The sequence below is a fragment of the Nicotiana attenuata genome, chromosome 2 (assembly GCF_001879085.1).
Source record: "Nicotiana attenuata strain UT chromosome 2, NIATTr2, whole genome shotgun sequence".
NCBI classification, from domain to species: Eukaryota; Viridiplantae; Streptophyta; class Magnoliopsida; order Solanales; family Solanaceae; genus Nicotiana; species Nicotiana attenuata.
The window spans coordinates 13,518,376-13,541,900 of record NC_031990.1 but is presented as its reverse complement, the minus strand read 5'-3'; the positions used below and the strand labels follow the sequence as shown (position 1 = coordinate 13,541,900).

The 23,525-nt window shown below is 39.2% G+C and overlaps 2 protein-coding genes across 2 annotated transcripts; both read left to right on the top strand.

Moving 5' to 3' along the window:
- LOC109244477 (potassium transporter 5-like) lies at positions 1,103-7,838 on the top strand. Its single transcript, XM_019411577.1, has 8 exons — positions 1,103-1,294; positions 1,946-2,168; positions 3,503-3,751; positions 3,877-3,915; positions 4,412-4,672; positions 4,800-4,852; positions 5,422-5,536; positions 6,317-7,838. Exons 1-8 carry the CDS (start codon positions 1,130-1,132, stop codon positions 7,627-7,629), a joined length of 2,418 nt encoding a protein of 805 aa, XP_019267122.1. The 5' UTR covers positions 1,103-1,129; the 3' UTR covers positions 7,630-7,838.
- LOC109216710 (potassium transporter 5-like) lies at positions 9,052-11,862 on the top strand. The gene is made up of 4 exons (XM_019380898.1): positions 9,052-9,186; positions 10,121-10,343; positions 11,461-11,499; positions 11,597-11,862. The coding sequence occupies exons 1-4, from the start codon at positions 9,052-9,054 to the stop codon at positions 11,860-11,862; spliced, it is 663 nt and encodes a 220-aa protein (XP_019236443.1).

Here is a 23,525-nt window from a genome sequence, read left to right as displayed (position 1 = left end):
TAAGGCAATGCCCAATCCCGGGGGGTCAAATTTTTGGAAGTAAAACGCGGTTAAAGGGCGTTTTACATATTTGAATTATTGTTATGTCAGTTAAGCGCAGAACAGTTATTGGTGGGCCCACAAAATATGTAAAATGCGGTTAATTACAGCGTTTTATATAAAACGCAATACAAAACCGCATTTTATATAGTTGTCTTATCACCTAAAGGTAAAATGCTGTATCAAAAAGCGTTTAATTTAAAACGCAGTTATGAACCGCGTTTTACCTTAACATCCCAAACGGCCGTTAAGGTAAAACGCGATTCATAACCGCGTTTTATATAGAAATATAACCTTTTTTTTTACACCTAAAAAAATATTTTGAGCCCAAAAGAACCATATTTCGGTTCCGGACTCCAACCTGGTACACATAGGTGTATATACGGCATTCATATAAATATATAGGAATTATTCGAGATGCCTTCACAAAGGCTTTGATGGTGATAAAAACCTAAGTATATAATTACTCAATTATGAGGGAGTATATAATTAAAAAAAACAGCACTTCCTTCGTTTAACATATATTTGTTTTTACTTTATCTAAACAAGAATGTCATAACTTAACTTTAATTTTTCTCATTTTACTTTTAGTGAGATAATTTATAGTCACGGAAACAACTATCACTTCTTTTAGACCTACAAATTTCAAAAATATTTTTTTTTTAAAATTCCGTACTCAGTTAAACACCGCGGGAGTATGAGCTATAATAAAGGTTACTCCCTCCGTTTTAAATTAGATGAGGTACTTTCCTTTTTAGTCTGCATCAAATAAATGACACATTTCTAAATATGAAAATAATTCAACTTTAAACTCTTCATTTTACCCATTTTACCCTTAATGAGAAGCTTTTATAATCACGCAAATGTCATGGCCCCACAAAGCTTTTGAGATCACAAGTTTCAAAAATCTTCTTCAAACTACCTCATCTAAATTGAAACGGAGGGAGTATAATAATCGCTGCAAGTACAAAATATTAATTAGGGAAAAGGGGAATTAATCTGGGGTGGTATTCAACTTTGAGTGCCTATATAAAGAGCTAAGTGGCCAGTGGCGAATGAAAGAAAAAGAGAAGCCGTTGAGATAATAGAAATGGCAAGCTCAGACAGTGAACGTCACACAGAAGAGGCTGCAGAAAACAAGAGCAATAAACAGCTCAAAGATCGCAAATTCTCATGGGCAAAGTTACATCGTGTTGATTCCCTCAATTTGGAAGCTGGAAAAGTTTCAAACTCTGCAGCACGACACGGCTCTAAGGTATATATTTCACATTTATATACTGACAGTGTAAAAAATAACGAGACAAAATTTGATCACCAAAAAGTAAAAGGGTAGTCCTGTGCACAAGGCATCCCGCATTCATGTAGGATCTGGGGAAGCGTCGCACCCCAAGGGATGTGATATAGACACTCTACCCTAATGCAAACATTAGTGGATGTTTTCACGTCTCGAACCCCTGACCCAGAGGCGGAGCCAGGATTTCAAGCTTATGGGTTCAGGATTCTAATCGTTTTAAGTTACTGGGTTCTAAATTAATACTTTATACATATTCAATAGATTTTTTAAGACAAATAATTTGAACCAAAGCTACTGGGTTCGGCCAAACCCGCTGACGGCACTCTAGCTCCGCCCCTGCCCTGATCTATATGTCACATAGAGACAACTATACCGTGCTGCAAGGCTCCCCTTCAAATCACTGAAAAGTACAACAGATAAATAACCTTGTAAATTCACATTGATAGTGAGTCGTAGATGCAACTTATTATCTCTATATATATGTGTGTGTGTGAAAATTGTTAAAAATTTTGAAGGTCGAATCCATCAAGTTTAAATCATGAATTTGCAATTACTAATAGTGTAATACTCCACTAATTGTAACATGATTACGATGAACATTTGCACTTGCAGGCTGATTGGAGGACGATATTGAGTCTAGCATTTCAGTCAGTAGGAGTTATCTATGGAGACATTGGGACTTCCCCTCTCTACGTTTATGCAAGTACTTTTACTGATAAAATTGGACACAAGGATGACATTCTCGGAGTATTGTCCCTCATAATATATACCATAATCCTCGTACCTATGACTAAGTATGTCTTCATTGTCCTATGGGCCAACGACAATGGCGATGGTAAGTTACAATATGTCCCTCTCTGCGCTTGATTATTTCTGTTTCATTTTTATCCCATACTATTTCATTTTTAGTCTGTCGAGAAAAGAACAACACCTGTTTATATTTCAAATCTCTTTATCTTTAAATATTTTATTTTATCCTTAATTAATGACATGCTCTTAATTATAATCGTAAAGATATCATAACATGTTTAATATGATAACCTTCAATGTAGTTTTGGGATGTATCTAGTGTTGGAGCCAGAATATTTAGTTATGGGTTTTAGATTCTAGTAAATGTAGCTTAATTAGGGTTATGGATAAGTTATTTATATATATTAAGTGAATTTTGTAAAAAAAATACAAGGTCTGGCCAAAAACTACTAGGTTCTGTCGAACCCGTTAATAGTATGCTAGCTGCTCCCCCAGATGTACCAAAAATTTCCTTTCTGGCTAAACTTCGTGTCCAATCAAGATCATCATTCAAAATAAAACGGAGGGATTAGTTAATTTCTTCTTTTAAGTATCTCCCTAGGGGTGTACAAGGACCTCGATTGGTTCGTTTTTTATGACAACCGGTTTGGATTGGTACGGTTTTGTCAGTTTTTTTTGGGTTTTGCGAATTTTTTTATTACGTGACTATTATTTCAATCTTACTTGTTAAAGTTATAGATAAAGTTTTGATAAGTGAAAATATATTTAGTAAAAGTGCAAAATAACAAACAAATGATCTATTAAAATATTCTTATGGTGGAATGTTTAGTAACACATGATAGTTATTTTCTTAGTCGTCTGACAATAATTTTTCGTTGATGTACGCTTTCAAGGTCAACCGAATTTAATAATTAAACATAAAAAAGCAATATGAAACCTAAATAATGATATGTTCTATTTAATTCTAAAATTATTGAAATACCATTTCAAATTAGAAAAAGATATAAGAATTTAACAGATCTTGACATATGAATATGAAAGAACAAAAGGATTGACGCATTTCAATAACACTTGATAAGAAAGTGATGATACAACCCATTATTTAAAGTAAATAAAACTGGATGCACTTCATACTTCTATTAAATGTTACTACATCCCATGAGAGGATCCCAAATATTTCTAGACATTTTCTATAGAAAATTCTATATAAAATATTAAAAGTATCTATAATTATTATATATTTATATGTCGGTTTGGTTCGAATTTTTTACTCAATACCAAATCAAATCAACTCAAACCTAATTAGATTTTTTAATATCGGTTTGATTTAGCTTTTGGGTTTGGTACGGTTTTCCGGTTCGATTTGGAGCACCCTAAATTCTCCCCTTTACATGTTTTATTTGCTTCTTTTGCATGCAGGTGGAGCATTTGCGTTGTATTCTTTAGTATGTCGATATGCAAAAGTGAGTCTCATCCCAAACCAAGAGCCAGAGGATAGAGAGCTTTCACACTACAATCTAGAGATACCATCCAATCAATTTAGTCGAGCTCAGAAGATCAAACATAATTTGGAAAAGAGTAAATTTGCAAAAATATTTCTGGTCTTCGTCGCGATCCTCGGAACTTCTATGGTCATTGGTGATGGAGTTCTCACTCCTTGCATCTCAGGTCTCTAATTAAATACTTATTAATTGAACATATACTTCATCAATCATCATATATACTTATAGATTTATTATCATTTCAAGCTATATGATCGACAGTTTGGTTTAATGTGGTGCTTTCTCATGCAGTTCTCTCTGCCGTAAGTGGAATAAAGCCCCTCGGCCAAGGTAATTAGTAATCTGTTAGTACAAAATTTTGCAACGCCCGCTTTTTTGTGGCGACCGCCTATCTCTTACGTACTACATATTTGTCGCAAACTGGATTTTTGGATGGATTTGTGACGGAATGGAATTGTCCATCACAAATATAGAAAAAACTTGTATGTAATGGTATGCTAAAGAATTATTCCCTTCGTTTCATTTAATCTGATATTATTTTCTTATTAATTCATTTACAAAATAAAACATATCAGACAATCAGTATATATTTGAAAATAATTTAAATTTGAACTTCTCACTTTATTCTTAATGACATTATAACATAAGAAATCTCATGACATATTTAAAACCATAAGTTTCAAATTTCAAATCTTTTTTTTAAACTTGTCTAGTCAAACTCCGCCACACAAACTCAAACCAAAGGAGTAATGTTCTCTCTCCCTTCCTCCCCTTTTTTTGGTTTTGATTGATGATTGAACAACTAATGGATAAAGATTTTTTGCAGAGGCTGTTGTGGGTATTTCCATCGCAATACTGATAGCCCTTTTCTGTGCGCAACGTTTGGGTACAGACAAGGTGGGATACACATTTGCTCCAGCCATATGCATTTGGTTTTTGTTTATAAGTGGCATTGGTCTCTACAATTTGTTCAAGTATGATGTGAGCGTCTTACGTGCCTTTAATCCCAAATACATTATTGATTACTTCAAAAGAAACGGTACAAAAGGATGGATGTCTCTTGGTGGAGTTTTCCTCTGCATTACAGGTTACAGTTTATTTACACTATCAGTATAATTTAATTTAGCCAATTACAGAATTTACTTGTCATATTTGGGACTACAAATCCGCACTTATTTTCATCTGTTTAAGGACCTTTTTTTGAAACTCTGCAGGATCCGAAGCTATGTTTGCTGATTTGGGTCACTTCAGTGTGCGTTCTATTCAAGTAAGTCCTGTTCAAATTTTTTTATTTATTTTCGTCTTTCTAACTCTAGCTTCCTGGCAGTAATATACGTAGTATTTGGACAATCTTTTGTCATAATTGGACTTGTACACAAATTTTGATATTAAACTGTCGAGTTTTAAGGATGTACAGTCAAACCTCTCTATAACAGTCTCGTTTGTTCCAATATTTTTTAACTGCTATAGTGAATTATTGTTATAGAGGACATATATTATAACACACCATAATAATCGGTTCTGGAAAAAATTTAATTTTTATAGTGAATGATTGTTATAGAGAAATCTGACTGTACTTTCTTTTTTTACATTAATGTCCACAAAAGAACTAAGATTACTCGTGTACTATAAAACATAGTCTATGTAACATTAGTTGATTAAGAAATTTCCTAATGGAAAACATGGAGAAATAAGATTTGTATGTGGACAGTAAGCCAAAGTTGGACAAATGAAACCTACATAATTGAAGAAATTTAATTTTTCTTTATTTTGTTATTCTTTTTTTATTTTCTTGTCAATCGAACTGAACTCACCATGTCTATATATGTAATGCAGATAAGCTTCAGTTGCCTCGTATTTCCAGCATTGCTCTCAGCTTACAGTGGACAAGCTGCTTACCTCTCAAAATTCCCTGAAGATGTTGAGAATACTTTCTATGCCTCCATTCCAGGCAAGTAGAAATTTATTAACCCTTTCAACTTTAATATAGTCCACGACGAAGAAATCTTGAGAACACAGGAACAATATACGATTATATACCATCCCAATATTTATGTATATATAACACTTTAATATCACAAGTTATTACTGTTTTTCCAAATTGAAAAGCATTTACTTCCTCTATTCCAATATATGTGACACCATTTCTGTATATAAAATGACACAATTCTATATTTGAAAATATTTAACTTTAAATTTTTTTATTTTACCCTTAATGAAAAAGTTTTATCGTCACACAAATTTATAGCATGTTTAATAAAGATTACAAGTTTCAAAAGTCTTCTATCCTTTCTTAAATTCCATATCCAGTCAAACTACGTCACATAAATTGTAACAAAGGGATTGATAGTACTTGTTATTGCAAGTCAATTTTTAACTTGATGGTAGAAAAAAATTAGTATGCACTATCAATGCAGAAAAACTAAACTCATAGGGCTCGTTTGGTACGAAGAATAAGGGATAATTAATCTCGGGATTAAATTTGAAATGAGTTTATCCCATGTTTGGTTGGGATACAATTGCGGCATAACTAATCCCGGGATTAGTTATATCGGGTTTATAGTGTTTTTTATCCCTATGGGAGGGTGGAATAACTAATCCTGGGATAATTAATCCCGGGATAACTTGTTTCCAACCAAACGACCCCATAGAAATTATGTTCTTAAGTGATAGAGCAAGCCACATATAATGTAACACCATTCATAATTTGGTTTGTTGGTGCTACTTACAGATCCATTGTACTGGCCAACATTTGTAGTGGCTGTTGCTGCAGCCATTATTGCAAGTCAAGCAATGATATCTGGAACCTTTTCTATTGTGGCTCAGGCCCAAGGTCTAGGCTGTTTCCCAAGGGTGAAGGTAATTCACACATCTGCCAAATATGAGGGTCAAGTTTACATCCCAGAGTTGAACTACTTCCTCATGATTGCATGTGTTCTAGTTACTCTCAGCTTCAAAACCACAGAAAAATTGGGGCATGCTTATGGTATAGCTGTGGTTATTGCTGAGATTATAACCACCAATATGGTGACACTAGTAATGCTTGTTATATGGAAAATCAGCATATGGTGGATTACCCTATTCTACATGGTGTACTTTTCCATAGAATCTACATATTTTTCCGCCCAGCTGACAAAATTCACGCAAGGTGGTTATCTACCCTTAGCCTTTTCAGTCGTACTCGTGATCATTATGGGAACTTGGCACTATGCTCAAAAACTTCGTTACCAATTCGAGCTCAATAACAAGGTGTCAAGTGAGTACGTCAGGGACTTGGCCAATAATCCTGACATCAAAAGAGTACCTGGAATAGGATTACTCTACTCTGAACTAGTGCAGGGGATTCCACCTATATTTCCTCATTTTGTCTCCAATATCCCGTCGGTCCATTCAGTCATAGTCCTGGTGTCGATAAAATCCATTCCTATCAGTAAAGTAGCACTACAGGAACGTTTCTTGTTCCGACATGTTGAGCCAAGAGAATACAATGTGTTCCGCTGTGTAGTTAGGTTGGGATACAAAGATCAACTTGGGGATACAGAGGACTTTGAAAACCAATTGGTGGAACAATTGAATGAGTTCATTAGACATGAACATTACATTCTTGCAGCAGATCAACAAGTTATAACAGATGGAGGGATTGTACCACCAGTATCTGGACAATTAGTAGCTGGAAAATCATCCAGGGTCCACATGGAGGAAGACTCGCAGCGACAAGTGGATTCTAGAGTTTCGTCAACTGGTTCAATTCGATCAATGAACACTCCAGCAGCTCAGTCAAATCGTTCATCAAGTAGAATACAAACGGTGTCCCCAAATTTGGAAGAAGAAGACATGCAATTTGTGAAAAAAGCAAAGGGACAAGGAGTGTTCTATCTCCTGGGAGAAGCAGAGGTGGTGGCTAAACAAGATGCTTCGTTCTTGAAGAAAGCATTTGTCAACTATGGCTATAATTTCTTGCGCAAGAACTTCAGGCAAGGGGACAAAGCTATGGCTATTCCTCAGGCTAGGCTGCTAAGGGTCGGGATGACTTATGAATTATAATTGTGACCTAGCTACTCCAAAATCATTCAGTGAAAGTGTGCTATCAAATACTCGCATAACAAACAAAGTGATTTCTTGCAGTTTGTATATCTTTACTCTTTTATCCTTTAATGTTTGCAAGCTTTCGGTTTGAGTTTGAGTAATTTAACTGTATTGTTTCAAACAATGTATTACATACTCCTCTATTCCAAGTTCCAACTTGTTTGACACTACAATTTATTTGATGAGATCAAACAGTTTTCTACTATTACAACTTTTTCAATAGCAGAAAGAATGACCTAAGTCGCTCAAAAATCCCTCAATAGCAAACACTTAACAGTATAATTAAGCACTACTGGAGAAGTAAATTTTCATCAGTGTTATAAAAAAGACATGTACACTTAGAACTCTATATAAAGAGACTAAGAGTAACCAGTCCTTCCCACGAATCATAAAGCCAAGAGTTCGTTTTATCTCCCAAATTTTGTCTAACAATGGAACCTAAGCCAAGAACTTATGGTGCTCGCACTGTTTGTAAAGAAATGTAAAGCTGAATCATCATAGGATTGTCCTGACGTTGAAGGAGGAAACTAAATCAGGAAATGAATTCACATGAATCATCTTTTCAGCATCATATAGAGTCAAGTAAATCAAATTTATTAGGCTGCACATGTTCATGTCCAAAGTAGTAGAAAAAAACGTAGAAAAGGGGAGAGATTTCAGTGAAGATAAAATAATGAGCAATGACATAAGCAGGATGTATTCTAGACATCAAATAAGGAGAACAAAAAAAAAACGCAAAAAATTTGGGAAAATAGATGAGTGTAGAGGAAGAAAATGATAGACAAAGGAGGAAAGGAAAGAGATTCAAGAAATAAATAGATGATAATAATGCTGAATAACATAAATAGGATATAATTAATGTTGTTGCAGATTTTGTAGACATCAAATTAGGAGGGGAAAAATAGCAACAAAATGAGAAAATAGATAAATGTAGTTGAAGAAAACGGTAGACAAAGGAGTAAAGGGGAGAGATTTCAGGAAAAGAAATAAATGATACCCCTAATGAGGAATGACATAAATAGGATGTATTTAATTTGTGCAGATTTTCTAGACATCAAATTAGGAGAAAAAGCAAAGTAATGAGGGAAAAGTATTTATCTAAGTTCAATGATCTGCACATTTTAGTCTTTTCCTTTTCCATGTCTTTACATATTCCAAGTTAATTCAAAGAGGGAATATTAAATCCTGACCTTTGATTTACATATATATTAGATTTAGATTACGTAGATTAGAGATCAGATTATAATTTCTGCAAGTACAAAGTATTAGGGATGAGGGGAATTTGGGCTAGTGTCTGAGTTTTCTGAAGGCTTATAAAGAGCAAAACTGGTGACTGGCAAAGCAAAAACAAAGAGAAAAGAAGCCCTTTTGTGAATCGAAATGGCGAGCTCAGATAGTGATCTTCATACAGAAGAGGTTGCAGAAAACAAGAGCAACATCGGGCAGCTAAAAGGCCGCAAAGTCTCATGGGCGAAGTTATACCGTGTGGACTCCCTCAACTTGGAAGCTGGAAAAGTTTCAAACTCTCTCTAAGGTATGGATTTGTAATTGGTGGCAGTGACACTACTTGGAATTTTAATAAGGGAATTCAAGAAAATACAAGAATTCCACAAAACAAATTCAAACTTGTGACCTATAGCAGTTTTCGAGCCCCCTTTGCCACTTCATTACACTACAAAAAAAGGCTAAAAAATTCGTTGGTAGCTATTGTTAAATAGCCGTAATTAACAGGATTTTTGTACTGCTAATCCGTCGTTAAATAAGATTAGCAATGACAGATTAGCAATGAATTTTTACTGTTTAGTGATAGAATATGCCCGTCGCTAATTCCTGTTATTTTATGGTGTTATAAGTTTTCCTTATATTAAGGGGATTTAAAAATTTTATTTATATATCAAAAAACTGTTTACACTATTTAGACATTAAAATTTTGTGATGAAGAGCATTCAATTGAACCCCTTCCTTTTAATATAGTTTTGTCTCTGATTAGTGCATCTTAACTTTTTATAACATGTCACTTACTTTATTTTCTGTATTATTAATTCAGGCATATTATAGAGAATCATACATCTTAACCTGATGCTGTAACAAAATTAGAAATTATCCGCGCACAAAAATTAAACTACCAAGGCATATACTTAAGTTTTATGTAGTACTGACTTTGTCAATTCAAGATTAATACAATTAGAAATGTGATTATAAGTAAGTGTCTATATTAAAATACTATGAATTAGTAGTCTGACAAATATGGTATGTAATAACTTGGTAAATTTGTAGCAATCTGAAAAATATGGCAAGTAATAACTTTGTAAATTTGTACTTATATTATAAAGATAATATATATTGTCAAATATATAAATCAATGTTTTGTACTATAGCTATTAGCTAGGTATATAGATTATCGATGGTCATTGATGATTATACATGTGATATTGTGGCATGACTGCAGGATGATTGGAAGACGATACTGAGTTTAGCATTTCAGTCCGTAGGAGTTATCTACGGAGACTTGGGGACTTCCCCTCTCTATACTATTCAAAGTACATTTGCTGAAAAAATTGGAGATAAGGATGACATTCTGGGCGTGTTGTCCCTCATCATATATACCATATTCCTCATACCTATGACTAAGTATGTCTTCACTTTCTTATGGGCAAACGATAATGGCAATGGTGAGTCCCTCACTGCTATCTCAGTAGTAGTTTAATTTTTCTGTCCCATTTTATGTAACGCTATCATTAATATGGTGTTTATGCTTTCCTGAGCCGAGGATTTATTGGAAACAATCTCTCTATCCTCACAAGGTGGGGGTAAGGTCTGCGTACACACTATTCTCCCCAGATCCCACAGTGGAGATAATACTGGGTATGTTGTATCATTATATGGAGAGTCAAACAGTTTGTCTTTGATTAAAATTGTCAAACTCTCTTTAATATTTTGAATTAGTAGTTATGTTGTCTTACGACTAGCACATTTCAAGTAGTTTCAAATATGTAAATTTTATTTCAAAAAATTTGAAGAATTTATGCCCGAGTTCACACAAAAAATTAAGTGCTTTGATCTTTATCCCCAAACATGTTTAATTATTTGCACACAGGGGGAGCATTTGCGTTTTATTCCTTAATATGCAAAAGTGAGTCTCATCCCAAACCAGGAGCCAGAGGATAGAGAGCTTTCCCGCTACGGTCTGGACATACCATCAAATCAATTTAGAAGATCAGACATAAGTTGGAAAACACTAAATTTGCAAGATTTTTTCTTGTCTTCCTTGCGATCCTTGGAACATCGATGGTCATTGGCGATGGAATTATCACTCCTTCCATCTCAGGTCTCTAAATATCAATATATACTCTCTATCTCATCCCTTGATCATCATATCAAACTAGGACTGCCTAAATTAGCTCATAAAGATATAAACTGTCCAACCTGCTGAGTACATTTTAATGGCGAGTCAATTTGGGCATATCCCAAGTCAGCGCATCTAAAGACTGGGCTGGTCTTGAGGTATGAATATGTAACCCAAATTGAGCCTAATATCACTTATCAAAATACTTCTAAACTTTTTTTAATTAGATGTGTAAGATATAGTCATACTCCCTCAGTTCCATATACACTAACAATAAAAGAATTTTTATACTATCAAGTCACCCAAAAGAAAACTACAAGTGATTGTCAACAATAAGTGGTACAACTAAATAAGATACAAGACCTGCTACAACACAATAAATAACACAAATAATAATTTGTATAAGATAAATCATTAGTTAATCTGGTGTGTTTCATGCGCAGTTCTCTCTGCTGTAAGTGGGATCAAGCCTCTAGGCCAAGGTACAGAAACTAAAAGGATGCTAATGAATTCTTCTCTTTCTCTTATTCCTTTTCAATGATCAAACAACTGAAAAAAATGAATAATGATCCTTTGCAGAAGCAATTGTGGGTGTTTCCGTTGCAATACTGGTAGCCCTATTCTGTTTTCAACGTTTTGGTACAGACAAAGTGGGATACTCATTTGCTCCAGCCATATGCATTTGGTTTTGTTTAATAAGTGGTACCGGTATGTACAACTTGTTCAAGCATGATGTGAGCGTCTTGCGTGCCTTTAATCCCAAATACATTTTTGACTACTTCCAAAGAAATGGTAAAAAAGGATGGCTTTCTCTTGGTGGAGTTATCCTCTGCATTACAGGTTAGAATTTTATTTAAAGTATCCGTATAATTAAACGGTTATACCATACATTTTATAAGTTATCATATTTTCAAATCATAAATCTACGCTTAATAAAAACAGTACCTTTAACCACTTGATCAACGACCTAATTGTGTATATTATTTAGACTGTGATAATAGGTGAATTTGACTATAATCATGCACCAAATAATCACCTTCTTGTGAACTTTTAATGTGAAAAATGACAACAAAATGCTCTTATTAGTGCTTTACATGATTTGCAGGTGATATAGGTGTAAGGAAGGCTAAGGAGCGGTTTTGGAGTCAACTATTGATGAAAAGAGGCTAATTATTGAATTTCCCAAGTAACCCATTCAAAACAGGCCAAAATGCCCGGGTACAAGTTCCACGGCGGTTCTACCGCGACCGCGGTGGAAGGCAGTCTCTGAAGGTTGAAGATTCCGCGAAGGCGTTTGACCGAGGTTCTACCGCGACCGCGGTAGAACCGCGGTGGGCATAGTAAACTTCGGGGACTTAAGTGTAAAACATGGGATTTTTAGACCTAAACCCTATTTAAAACGCTAGACTTCGCCCAAGAGAGGCATGTATTGATTTTTTAGGTTTCTTAACAAGGAAAACAATTGTGAGAAAGTACTCTAAACATCTTTCTTCTTTTCTTTTGATTTTATGATGAATTCAAGCTTAGTTTATTCTCCCATATCTATGAATAGCTAAATTCCTTGTCTAAGGCTTTGATGGAACCTATTGGGTGATGAACTTCTTGTTTATGTGAATACAAATTGCTAGTTAAATCTTTATTTGTTCAACTTCGTGTTCGTTGTAGTTAATTGACAGGATCCTCAATTAGCTGTGCCTATTTAGTGTGCATAACTTGGAAAAGAGTGCATATTTAGGGTATTGTTGAACAACACCACTCCTAGATTATTAGAGGAATCTATAATTGCGGGTTTAAAGGCGGGATTAGGAATAACGAAGCCTTGGGTGCAATTTAAATTGAATTGTGCGAAATTAAGCAAGCTAGTGTATCTCGGGAGAGTGCAATAGTAGATTACTGTGATTACTCGGGAGAGATTTGCGGTAAGATTAGCGTTCATGATTGATAGAGATGTGTGGGTAAATTTGTATGAGCATAAACACAAGGGATTCCATCAACAGGGGAAATCATTGCCTTAGCTTTTTCTCATAATTGTTTACAACCCTTCTAATTTAGTTATAGCCTTTTATTTACTTGCAAGTTAGTTATTAAAGAACACTCAACTGAGAATTTGAATATTTGGGAAGCTGGTTCTGAAGACTTGGTGGGTCTGAAGGTAGCAATTGATAGGTTAACTCTCTGTGGGATTCGACTCCGGACTTGTAAACCGGATTATATTTGCAGCGACCGCATTGTCCTTTTATACGGCATAGTTGGGCGTGATCACCATCGAAATCGGGCTCTATTTGGGCCTCCGAAGAACGGATACTCTAGACTACATTTGATTTTATGCTATGACATTAAAAACGATACACAAATAAAATTGCAAATAGATGCTGGAAAGTAAAAGACATGGTATTTCCAAAAGGGGAAAATATTATATATATTGAAAAACATATTTACAAAGGCACGATAAAATGGCCTCAAAATAAAAAAGAAAAAATATACAAGGAAAATTAAAAAAGAACTTAGGCATTTACGCCTGGTCTGCAGCGGGACTCGACTCGTCACCGGTACTGTCGGAGCCCTCAGAGCCCTCGGTATCTTGGAGCCTTCGGGAGTCCCTTAGCCTTGGCCCCAAGTCTCTTGGCATCCTCAATCTCGATCGCCAGGTCAAAACCTCAGGCATGGATATCCTCGAGGGTCTCTCTTCGGGATAGCCGCTTTACGTACTTGGTCTTCGTTTTTAAGCGAGCCTCGGCTATCTCCACATCATCCTTATACCGGGCCAGCATTTCCACAATGTTAGAGGAATCAATAGAAGTTGCCTCCAATTTGGACCTCAGCACCGCATATTATTGGCCGAGGGCATCCCGTTTCGTGACGGCCGAGTTCAGTTGTGCCCGGAGTTCATCGTTTACCCGAGACCACTCGTCGGCCTTGTCCATTGCCACTCGGAGTTGGTCCTCGGCCAATGCCAGCTACTCATTTGTAGCCTCTTTTTTTGAAGCCAGCGGGTCCATCCTGCCCTTCCACTCCTCGATCGTAGCCTTGACCTCATCCTTCTCAGCCCGAAGCTAGTCAATCGGGTCTACCTTCTTTTGGACCTGCGAAGATGCATTGTTAGTCACCATAAGTAGCTTCTCGTTTTTAGCCTCAAAGATCCTTACTTTCTCGACCAAGTCGGTGTGCTCCCGCTTCAAGGACGAGGCCTCCATCTGAGCCTTTTCTAGCTCGGCTTGGAGAACTGGGAGGTCCTTGAGGGCCTCGTCTTGTTGTTAGCTAAGGCCATGAACATTTCCTTCTTCCGAACTTGATCTTTGAGCTCGAACTCGAGCTGACTGATCTTTAAGCGAGACCGAAGAAAGCTCTCATGATGAAGCACTGAAGCCTGAAAAACTATTAAGTCATTAGAACATGTCTAGAACTAATGGAAAATCACAAGGGGTACGAAGAGTATACCCTTACCTGGTTTAGTTGCTGCTGTGCATCATTGAAGAGGCTCGATGTGCCTACTTCGTTCATCATTGCCTAGTCCTCCTCGATAACAAGTCTACGAAGGTAGCTGGCTATGCCTACCGGAGCGAACAAGGCCCGGGAATCCGCAGGGTAGTAAGTACAATAGTTCTCTTACGGTTGGGGTCCACACTCGAGGCAGAGAACTGCTTCACTAGTTTCGGGCACAAGCTCGGCTCGCCCGCTCCCGATGACACATCCTTTTTTTGGGACCTCTAGATGACCGAGACTAGAAAAGTCCTCCAACGTGGCCCTGTCCATGCAATCAAAGAACATATTGAGAGCATCATCTGGCCCCAGCATTGTATCGTTTGATTTCTCTTTGCCCGTGTCACGCCCCAAAACTGAGGGACATGACCGGCGCTCGACAGGGTAGCCCTAGTCAAGCGGACCTGGGTGCCTTTCCTATCCCACGTGTTACCCCGTATTTTCATTACTCATTAATCAAAAGAAATAGCCATTATAATTAAAACACCTTTTTACGAAATATACAATAACAAACATGATTACTTAGCATGGTTTACAAATTACATTGCCCAACATACAAAATACATTTTACATAAGTTCGTAACCCACATTTACTGTCTACGGAGCCTCTAAGGATACAAAAAGGATAATACAATACTTGCCGGTAACAAGGCTCCGATTATACCTACATAAATATTAAAACATGACTCCGAAGCAAAAGCGGCATGAGCCACGCAGAGCCCCGAGAGGAAAGGGGCTCACCAATTCAGCTGACGGGAAGTAAAGGGGAGCTACGGTCGGTGGATTGGAGTACCTGCTATGGATCCACCTACAATCATAACACGAATGTAGCGCCCCTGGCAAAAGGGACGTCAGTACATTTGAATTGTACTGGTATGTATGAACAAACTTTGCCCTAAGTAAACTCAAACCATACACAAGTAACAAGTAATAATGGAATCAACAATCAAATACACATGAAAGGAAACAATCAAGCCAAACAGGTTTACAATCTCTCCATTTCCCCTTCAACATTTTTCACATCAATGATTGCACAACTTTTTCTCATATTTTCATTTCAATAGTGATATCGATCACTTTCCACCCTTATCACCACAACCCACACCTTATTACTTCGTGTTGCGGCGCGCAACCCGATCCCACTGAACAATCACAATTCACAAACAATACCACAACAAATACAATTCACAAAGAACAACAACAATTCTCAAGGAATAACAACAACAATTCTCAAAGAGCAACAACAACAATTTACAAGAACTTCCATAGACATCAATACTATTTCCATCGTATTCCACATCTCATATGCTTTTAATGTTACAATGAGAATTTCCCCCGACAAGCCATATATGTTATTGCCACAGCTACTCCAATTGCATCAATTACCATTTCCTTCCATCATTTGTTTCACAATTCTTACCACATAGCACATTCGCAGTCACACACTTGGTTTATTGCCAATTACTTACATCATTATATCGAGAGACATAACCACGAACACTCAACCATACCAATCACGAGAATTTCACAGACAACCCACGTAGAGATCACATACCAAACACTCAAACACCAAACAAGGTGATTTTACAAAGGTCGAAGTTAGCCATACATACCTGGAGCCGAATTCCCTTTTAATTTTCTACTTCCAACTTCACCAAAAAGCCTAGAAACGTCAATCTAGTGCACAAATTAACACATATTTCTTAGAATCAAAGTTCCCAATCACTACCCGAACACATTTAAATTATTAACCCTCCTTTGTACAATCCTTTACTCCTACCCAATCCCTCTTACCAGATTTTAGGTTTTAAAAGACATGCATGAATGTTTCAACCTCTATTATCAAGAATCAATGCATGAGACTTACCCCCCCCCCCCCCCTTAATTAAACCTGAAAATTAATGAAAATGGGTTAGGGATTTTACCTACAGGAATGGGGATGAAGACACTCACTTTGAAATTTCCTAGCCCGGTTAGTTTTGAAGAAGATGAACTCTCTCTCAAGAACCCCTCCTCCCTCTCTCTTATTTTTTTTTCAGAAAAGTGGTTAAAATGAGGGGTTGGGGTATTTTATTAAAAAGGGGGTCGGGTTTAAAATTTAGAAAATTAAGAGCCCGAGTCAGGCTTGCGGTCGTGCTTTGCGATCGCAGATACGAAACGCGGTCCGCAGAATGGACCGCAAAAAGTGTTCCAAAAACCTGATTCCACTGTTTGGGTATGCGGCGGAAATGTGGTCCACATACACGGTTTGCGGTCGCACAATGCACAGCATTTTTTACCTCAAATTTGACTGACACATTGACTCACTTTGTGATGGAAATGCGGTCCGCATATCAATTATGCGATCGCATAATGGACCGCATTTTGACCTTAATTTTAACCAAACCACTAACTCGTTATGCGGCAGAAATGCGGTCCGCATACTTGATTTGCGGCCGCATTCTGGACCGCAAAATAGCACATTTCTGGAAAAGATTCTTTGATTTTTTAATACTTAGATCAGTACAAAAGTGTCCGAACCGCGGCTCGCATTTTACACATTCCTAACACATATTCGGAACTTGACACTATGAGCTACTAGGTTTGAGCACAAATTTTTACGGGGCCTTACATCCTCCCCCACTTAAAATCGTTCGTCCTCGAATGAGGATCTTTGAAAATCAGTTGGTTTTTTTGAAAACATGATATGCAAACTCCCAATATTCACTAACTCCCATATTTTTGAAAAATTTTGCCAGAGTTTTCTTTGTAATTTAGACATATCTACCTGTTAGAGAGCCCCCGAAACACAATTCCAAGCAGCATTACACAATTACAACTATCCCTACAGCTGGTATACAATTCATTACCTCGACAATTGCACATATTCAATCACTTGCTACATTTTGCACATAAATTAGTCACTTCAATGAGTCCCACATAATTTAACCGCTTCGACATACTACATGCATATATATAAATCATTGTCAATCTACACTACCATTCGTTGCTTACTTATCACATGAGTCTTTATAAAACTTTCATTTACCAAGGAGATGTTCTCATGACTTAAGACAATCACAACACCTATAATTCTTGCACATCTTGAGGAAATTTCAATAGCATTTAGGAAGGAACCAATTTGAACACAATACTAGTTTATTTTAGAGATAAGAGTTCGCACAATTACTACTAGACTTGCTCAAACAGATGGGGATATTTTTCCTTCATTTCCTTTTTCGCTTCCCATGTGGCTTCCTCAACTCGTTGACTTCGCCATAACACTTTAACTGAGGAAACTTCCTTGTTTCTCAATTTACGGACATGCCTATCAAGGATAGCAACCGGAACTTCTTCATACGACAACTCTTCATTAACCCCGATGGTCTCGACTGGAACAATGGTGGATGGATCTCCAACCACTTTCTTCAACATGGACACATGGAACACGGGGTGCACTAATGACATTTCGGGAGGCAATTCCAGCCTATAAGCCACCTGGCCTATCCTCTGAGCGATCCGATACGGCCCGACATACCTAGGACTCAACTTCCCCTTTTTCCCGAATCGCATGACTCCCTTCATAGGGGATACCCTCAAGAACACCCAATCATCAACTTGAAATTCCAATTCTCTTCGACGAACGTCCGCATAGGATTTCTGTCGACTCTGAGCAGTTTTCATCTTTTCCTGAATAACTTTAACCTTCTCCATAGCCTGGTGCACGAGATCTGGCCCTATCAATTCTGCTTCACCCACTTCAAACCATCCAATCGGAGACCTACACCTCCTTCCGTACAATGCCTCAAATGGGGCCATTTGAATGCTAGCATGAAAGCTGCTATTGTAAGCAAATTCTATAAACGGCAAGTGATCATCCGAATTACCTTTGAAATCCAAGACACAAGCCCGCAACATATCTTCAAGCGTTTGAATAGTCCATTCTGCTTGACCGTCAGTCTGAGGATGGAAAGTTGTGCTGAGATTCACCTGAGTACCCAAACCTTGCTGAAATTTCTTCCAAAAATTAGCTGTGAACTGGGCCCTTCGATCTGAGATAATAGAAAATGGAGTGCCATGAAGCCTTACTATTTCCTTGATATACAACTTAGCATACTGTTCAGCAGTATCGGTGGACTTGACTGGCAAAAAGTGAGCTGATTTGGTGAGTCAATCCACTATTACCCAAATTGAGTCGAATTTGCGCTGAGTGTGAGGTAACCCCACCACGAAATCCATGTTGATCATTTCCCATTTCTACATTGGTATTTCCATAAGCTGAGTTAACCCACCGGGCCGCTGATGCTCCGCTTTTACTTGCTGACAATTCGGACATTTAGATACAAAGTCCTCCACACCCCTGTTCATGCCGTTCCAACAATAAATCTCCTTGAGATCGTGATACATTTTTGTAGAACCTGGGTGCACGGAATACCTGGAATTATGAGCCTCCGACATTACCCTCTCCCGAAGTTTATCCATATCCGGAACACATAGCCTACCTTGACATCGCAACACACCATCCTCGCTGCCGAGTGAGAATGACGAAGTCTTGTTATTCAAAATTGCTTCCTTTATCTGAGCCAATGTTGGATCAATAAACTGCTTTTCCTTGACTTCCGCTACAAGTGACGATTCTGCCCCATTATGCACCATAACATCCCCCTCGTCCGAGGCCAAAATGCAAACCCCAAGACTGGCCAATTGATAAACCTCCCGAGCCAAGGGCCTTTGATCCGCTCCCAAATGAGCCAAACTACCCATAGACTTCCGACTGAGGGCGTCGGCCACCACATTCGCCTTCCCTGGGTGGTACAAAATATTCATATCGCAATCTTTGAGCAATTCTAACCACCGTCGCTGCCTTAAATTCAATTCCTTCTGCTTGAAAAAATACTGGAGACTCTTGTGGTCTGAAAACACATCCACATGGACCCCATAAAGATAATGCCGCCATATTTTCAAAGCAAACACAACTGTCGCAAGCTACAAATCATGCGTCGGATAATTCTTCTCGTGATTCTTGAGCTGCCTTGAAGCATACGCTATAACCTTCCCATGTTGCATCAACACACACCCCAAACCAACCCTGGAGGCATCGCAATAAACCACAAATTCTTGCGTGCCTTCCGGCAAGGTCAATATTGGTGTCGAGGTCAACCTTGACTTCAATTCCTGAAAACTTTTCTCACAAGCGTCGGACCATTGGAACTTAACTGCTTTCTGCATCAACTTAGTCAATGGGGAGGCGAGGGTAGAGAATCCCTCCACAAACCTCCGATAATACCCTCCTAAACCCAAGAAGCTACGAATCTCCGTCGGGGTCGTGGGTCTAGGCCAATCTTTCACTGCTGCAATCTTCTGGGGGTCTACCTGAACCACTTCACTAGAAACAACATGACCCAAAAAGGCAACGGACTCCAACCAAAACTCACATTTCGAATATTTAGCATACAAATGGTGTTGATGAAGAGTCTGCAAAACTGTCCTGAGGTGACCGGCATGATACTCCCGGCTCCGCGAATAAACAAGGATGTCATCAATGAAAACAATCACGAAGGAGTCTAGAAATGGCTTGAAGACCCGATTCATAAGATCCATAAAATCTGCCGGGGCGTTGGTTAGACCAAAAGACATGACCAAAAACTCAAAGTGACCATAGCGGGTTCTCAAAGCGGTCTTGGGAATATCCTGCCCCCTAATCTTCAATTGATGATACCCGGACCGTAAATCAATTTTGGAGAAGAACCTTGCACCTTGCAATTGGTCGAACAAGTAATCTATCAGTGGCAAGGGATATTTATTCTTGATGGTGACTTTGTTGAGCTGCCGATAATCAATACACATCCGGCGCGACCCATCCTTCTTCCTGACAAAGAGAACCGGAGCACCCCACGGCGACAAACTCGGCCGTATAAACCCCTTTTCTAACAAATCCTTCAGTTGCTCCTTTTACTCCCTTAACTCTGCTGGAGCCATTCTGTACGGTGGAATAGATATTGGTTGTGTATCTGGCAATACATCAATCCCGAAATCAATCTCCCTATCTGGCGGAATCCCTGGAAGCTCGTCCGGAAACACTTCAAGAAACTCATTCACGACTGGCACGGACTCGGGGGTAGACACTTCTGAAGTGGTGTCCGCCACCCGGACCAAATGATAGATACATCCCTTCTTAATCATCTTTGAAGCCTTAAGGTAGGAAATGAACCTACCCTTCGGCACCACACCATTCCCCTTCCACTCAATAACCGGCTCATTAGGGAACTCGAGTCCCATGAGCCTCGTTAGGCAGTCAAGTCTAGCAAAGCACGAATAAAACCAGTCCATATCCATAATCACATCAAAATCCACCATTCCAAGCTCGATAAAATCGGCCGTGGAACACGACCACATACCGTGACAACACAATTCCTATAAACTCGCGAAGCTGTGATAGAATCACGAACCGGAGTCGATACGGAGAACGGCTCATGAAGTTGTTTGGGTTCTATCCCAAAACTTGAAGCAATGAATGGGGTTACATAAGACAAAGAGGACCCCGGATCAATAAGAGCATAACAATCAATGGCCCGAACAGAAAAGATACCTGTAACTACATCTGGAGAAGCCTCTGCACCCTGGCGACCGCTCAAAGCATAAAACCGGTTGGGTCCACCTCTACCACGAGCTCCACCCCTAACTTCACCATGCCTTGCTAGGGCTGGAGGACGCACAGATGATGACTGAGCAGATCTCCTACCCACGCCCTGACTGGGCACACGACAGTCCCGCTGGATATGACCTCTAACCCCACATCTAAAACACACCGGGATATCCAAATAACAAGTCTCTGTATGGAATCTCCCACACTTGGGGCATGGAGCCCTCCCCTGCTGTTGTGATCTCCCTCCCGAACGGCCGGACTGATGGGATCTCCTACAGCCTGAACCTGATCTCAAGTGACTGCTTTGCTGATAACTGTGTACAGATGGTGGTGCACTCGCTGAGGACTGAGCATATGACTGGGATGGCCTTGATGGCCCTCTCCCCTGAGCTGATCTCCCTGAGTGACCCACTGATCGCGCCCTGCTTTTACTCTCCCTTTCCGCGAAGAATTTTACACATTCCTGACACATATTTGGAACTTGACACTATGAGCTACTAGGTTTGAGCACAAATTTTTACGGGGCCTTACAGCCCGCTTGAGACTCTTCGAGCATGGAATCAACATAGGATGGCATCTCCACGATGTCAATGAAACCAGCTACCTCTTTCGGGACGAAAGCGGCTTCTTGTTGTCGCCTCCATCTCTCCCTCTGGTTCCCAATCTAGAGGGGGATCAACCTCGTAGTCACCTTTCCCGGTTGCCGCCTGCTCCCCCTCGTTGAGGGTCTACTCATGAGCAATAAACTCAAGGTCGTTGTCCTCGGGGTAATCCCTGAGCTGATAGAGGGAATCAGAGTCCGGTACCCTGGACTTGGTGCTCTTTTTACTTTTTCAAACCTGGATGGTCACCCTCTTCTTCTGCACCTCGGCATCCGGGGAGCCCGAAGACTTCCTCTTCTTCTTCTCCTCCTTTGCGGCAGCCCAGGTCTATCCCGAAGCGGAGGGTTCAGCAAGCGATGACAGATCCTCCTTCTCATCTAACGACCTGAGCTTGGTGGTCTTGGGCAAACCTGAAAGAAGAAAGAAGACTTAGCGATGTGTAAGCCAAGAGTATAAAGGTAATCATTTGGTAGAGAGCCTCACTACGGGAACGGGTCTCCCACTTGCCCTTCGAGAGTTTGCGCCATGCGTGCTTAGAGTATGCCATTTGTTTGAACATACCCTCTATCCACTCCTTTAAGCGGGGGATCTCATTAGGAACTTGGAGAATCGCTGCACAAGAACAAACACAAGCAATCAAAAAGAGAATATGCCAAATACTCGAAAAGGAAAAGACTTACGGGAGGTATTGCACTTCTCGGGGAACGGTAGAAATTTGGAGGGACTGAGGTATTCGGTTTTCACCCGATCAACCTCCCCTGCCACCCTCGATCTTGGTCCTCGTAGATGCTCGAGAATGGAGCCTTGCTTGCTCGGCAAACGAGCTTAATCAACTCCCCTCACAAAATTTGGAGACTGTATAGACAAAGAAAATAGTCGACGGTGATCAAACTGAGGTGTTCCAGTGTTGTTCAAAAAGTGTCAGAGGAGGATTACGATCCTCCAAAAGGACGGGTGAATCTGCCCAAAGTAGACCTCGTACCTTTTGCAGAAGTCAAGGACTATGGGGTCCACCAGGGCGAGCGTGAAGGGGTAAGTGTAAATAGTAAAGTACCCCTTCACATGAGTGGTGATATCATCGTTGGGCACGAGGAAGACCACCTCCTTGCGCTCCCAGTTATAGTCTATCTGGACTGTAGGTAGTGTTTCCTGAGTAACAGAGAATATGTACCTCCATGCTCCCTCGCCTCGGTCCTGTTGACTGGAGGCCTTCTCGATGTTAAAGTCTCTCCCGATAGAGCAGCCCCCGGGTACGAAGCTTTTTAAGGGAGGCTCCTAGGCCACCTCGGGAATGGTCACCTCAGCGACTGTGGCGGGGTTTGAAGATGAAGGAGCGGTTGTTCAGGTACGGATTTGGAAGTTTTTGCCATCGGGATCTGGGAAATATGAAGGTTTGAAGAAAAAATTTGAAGATTTGAAGATTTAAAGATGTGGTGAAGATATGAAGATCTGGTTTAAAGATTCAAAGAGAATGTAGGAAGATTAAGGATGAAGATATGAAGGTCTAAAAAACAATGTATGAAGATTTGAAGGAGATAAAGGCAAATAGATAATTCGAGGTAAGTCGAAGAGTTTTGGAATTGAAAAGTGGAAAAGTGAAGAAGAGTCGGAGTTTTAATAGGGGGAGAAGAATCAATGCGCGATGTCTCATATTCGAGGACAGTCAACTAGCGGCTGAAACGTGTCTAATGTCAGAACGATGCGACTGATGGGATGTTCTATTGACCCAACAACTCGTTCATAACGTACGAAGGAAGGAACCGAGGTTCACATTTCGTTTCCCGTCGATTCGATAAATCTA

Excerpts from the sequence above, each read along its gene's own strand:
- LOC109244477 (XM_019411577.1), top strand. The coding sequence starts at position 1,130 with ATGGCAAGCTCAGACAGTGAACGTCACACAGAAGAGGCTGCAGAAAAC. Across the intron at positions 3,752-3,876 it reads TCTCACTCCTTGCATCTCAG|TTCTCTCTGCCGTAAGTGGA; the intron begins GTCTCTAATTAA and ends TTTCTCATGCAG. Across the intron at positions 4,673-4,799 it reads AGTTTTCCTCTGCATTACAG|GATCCGAAGCTATGTTTGCT; the intron begins GTTACAGTTTAT and ends GAAACTCTGCAG.
- LOC109216710 (XM_019380898.1), top strand. The coding sequence starts at position 9,052 with ATGGCGAGCTCAGATAGTGATCTTCATACAGAAGAGGTTGCAGAAAAC. Across the intron at positions 10,344-11,460 it reads GGCAAACGATAATGGCAATG|TTCTCTCTGCTGTAAGTGGG; the intron begins GTGAGTCCCTCA and ends TTTCATGCGCAG. Across the intron at positions 11,500-11,596 it reads GATCAAGCCTCTAGGCCAAG|AAGCAATTGTGGGTGTTTCC; the intron begins GTACAGAAACTA and ends GATCCTTTGCAG.